The 3,056-nt window shown below is 35.7% G+C and overlaps 1 protein-coding gene across 3 annotated transcripts in view; it reads left to right on the top strand.

Annotated features, from left to right (window-relative positions):
* LOC106882986 (protein HIRA) overlaps positions 1 to 3,056 on the top strand; it is a 77,407-nt gene that overhangs the window by 64,651 nt on the left and 9,700 nt on the right. For all 3 annotated transcript variants that reach the window (XM_052973562.1, XM_052973561.1, XM_052973564.1), the window contains 2 exons: positions 809 to 969; positions 2,768 to 2,929. In XM_052973562.1, the coding sequence (XP_052829522.1) occupies positions 809 to 969; positions 2,768 to 2,929 (323 nt within the window). The remainder of the gene's footprint in view (positions 1 to 808; positions 970 to 2,767; positions 2,930 to 3,056) is intronic.

Raw genomic sequence — 3,056 nt, 5'->3', positions numbered from 1 at the left:
GAATGAACTGATTTCAGTATGCAATATTTTTATCAGGAAAAGCAATAGAAAACTCCAGCTAAGTCACAAGTATTTACTCACTATCAACTTTTATTTCCTGTCTTCAATGTGGCCACCACCTGCAGCATGGGCAACATCAATGTGATAAGAGAATTCCTCCCAGACCCTTATAAGCCTATCACAATCCACTGAGTTGATCGCTGTTGTTATTCGATGTTTAAGGTCATCGAAGTTAGTGGGTAGCAGTGGAACATAAACGCAATCCTCTAACCTCGGTGACCTTAAACATCGAATAACAACACCGATCATCTCAGTGAATCATGATATGCTGATACACGTCTGGGAGGAATTCTCTTAACGCATTGAAGTTGCCCATGCCGCAGGTGGTGGCCACATTGAACACTTGTCAGACAAGAAATAGAAGTGGACTGTGATTAAATACTTGTGACTTAGCTGGAATTTTCTATTGCTTTTCCTTCTTAAAATATTGCATAATAAATTTGGCTCATTTTTTAATAACTCTGTCTATTTACACACACGCATACACATGCTCACATATATATTGTTTCTTATCATTATTATCTTTTAACATCCATATATGTTCTGTGCTGGGTTGGACATACACGTTAAATGAGAATATGTATCCATTATTATAGAATGAATCTATATTTTGTATTACAATGTAGAGTCCAAGTGCTACTAACCTGGCAAAATGGAAGTAAAATGATGATGAATGACATGTCTATGTCTGTCTGTATGCCTAGAATATATATATAACCTAATGTTATCCTTATTGTTTCTGTGGCAGATTGGAGGACGCCTTTCAGATCACAACACCACAGTCATTGAAGTTGACAACAGCATACACTTTGGTCCTACTACAGTACACCGTGTACGGTTACAGCGAGGTGGTACGTCATGCTGGGAACAGTTACTTCCCTCTCGTGCAGTCTGTGTTGCTGGTTCTAGGTGAGTTATATCCACTTTCTAAAAAAAGTAGAAATATAAAAATAATTTAAATTTAAAAAAAAAATCCATTCAGTGTGGAATAAGTATAGCTGTGTGGTTAAGAATTTTGCTTCCCAACCTCATGGTTTCAAGTTCAGTGTCATGGCATATCACTTTGGGTATGTGTAAATGGAAACTGAAAAACAGCCCATAGTGAATGTATGTGTGTGTAGGCATGAAAGTATTTGTGTCTCCTTGTCTTGACATTGCATAAAAGTTGTGAGTGTCGCTGTCGTACAATCAACAGTATTTGTTTCTCATATTCTATGTAAACATATCTGGCCATAGAGAAATATTACCTTGATTGGAAACAGGTGAAGGTTGGTGACAAGGAGGGCATGCAGTGTCTCAGTAAACTTCATCTGATTCATGCAAGCATGGGAAAGTGGATGTTAAAATGACAGAGATGATGTGGAACAATGTAATGGCAATATTTTAAAATCATTTGTGGGGTTTTTTCTTCTTTTTTCCACATCCTGTCTGTATGAATGTGTATGTGAAAGTTACAATTATTTAGAAGTAGAATTTATTTAGGTAACAAACAGTTCAGAATTGTTCCAGAAAGGAGTACTGTTGATGCCATCTCCTTAGTGGGACAAATGCAGGAGAAGAATTAACATAGAGTAAGCTTCTATACATATCATTCATTGATCTGGAGAAAGCTTTTGACAGAGTTTCACACTCTAATCTGATGATCGCTAAAGATACAAGGTGTAGTTCAAGTGGTTTATGAGGGTTTTATAAAGCGCAAGTGCATTGAGTTGAACAACAAATGAAGCTTGCAGAAAGGGTACATCATGGTTCGATTTTCAGCCCTTCCAGTCTAGTCTTCTAGACCATAACAGGAATTTGAAACAAGCTGCCAGAGAGGACTCTTGTACACAATGACTTGGTTAAATCTATAGAAGACATTTCAGGAATTGAAGCAAAATGTGGAAACACAAGGCCTCAAAGTAAACTTAGCACAAACCCAAACTTTAGAGCAAGTAGGAAAGAAGACAGAATTCTGAAAAGGAATAGATAGGAATTCTATATGGTTTACCGGTGTAAATTATGGACAAAATCTGTTTTGTTAGTGTTGCCACACTTTGTATGAGTGCGTGTGAGTACACACACATACACGTTTGTATGGGGTATTGTTGTACAGTGTTGTTTATTCCCACACCCTGCTGTTCCTACCTTATTACTACTCTTGTGCAAAATTTCATTAATAATTTTAGCACATATGTTTCTATATAGAAGAATCATACTTCATATTCTTTATCATGGCTAGTTTAGAAAGTGTTCTATTTATATTTAATAGAATGGGTGTATATACTTTTACTATTCAAAGAGAATTTTTTTTTTTATGTTCCCAATATGTTACAAAATCTTAAAAACGCATAGTTTTAGAATTTAGGTTACAACTGCTAGTTAGTCTACTGCAAACATACATACACCTTTGTGAAGCCACACATATGATAGACATGACTTATTTAAACTGTTTTACTGAGATTACATATCAAAGATGTATTATTTGGTAAAATGTCTTTATACTGGAATATTCTTCCTCTAAATATTCAACTGTAAAATGACAGTAAAACCAATGTTTTATCTAGCAACTCTTTGATTAATTATCTCCCAACCTTGACTTTCAAGTTTATTGAGATTTTTTCCCACCTCTCACGTATATTTAAGATTAATACATATACTTTGGTTTTGAAAGGCCCTTTAAACTCTTTATATCCAGTCTGCCTCATAAAATACATTTTATTTCTAGTCACGTTGCTTGTGTTGCATGTGAAGATTGTTCCATTACATTTTTCTCTACTGGTGGACGGAAAATGTTTCCAAGCCTTATTCTGAATTCACGAGTCTCTGTTCTGGATTGCAATGGTCCGTATGTTATGGCAATCACCCAGAAAGGGCGTTTGTATGTATGGTAAGTACTGGCTATAATCTTTTCCTTTTTTTCAAATTTTTCCTTTCTTTTCATTCATACACACACACACACACACACACACACACACACACACACACACACACACACACACACACACACACACACA

Source organism: Octopus bimaculoides, chromosome 16, assembly GCF_001194135.2.
Source record: "Octopus bimaculoides isolate UCB-OBI-ISO-001 chromosome 16, ASM119413v2, whole genome shotgun sequence".
NCBI lineage: Eukaryota > Metazoa > Mollusca > Cephalopoda > Octopoda > Octopodidae > Octopus > Octopus bimaculoides.
The sequence above is the reverse complement of the archived record's forward strand: the minus strand, read 5'-3'. Positions and strand labels throughout refer to the sequence as shown.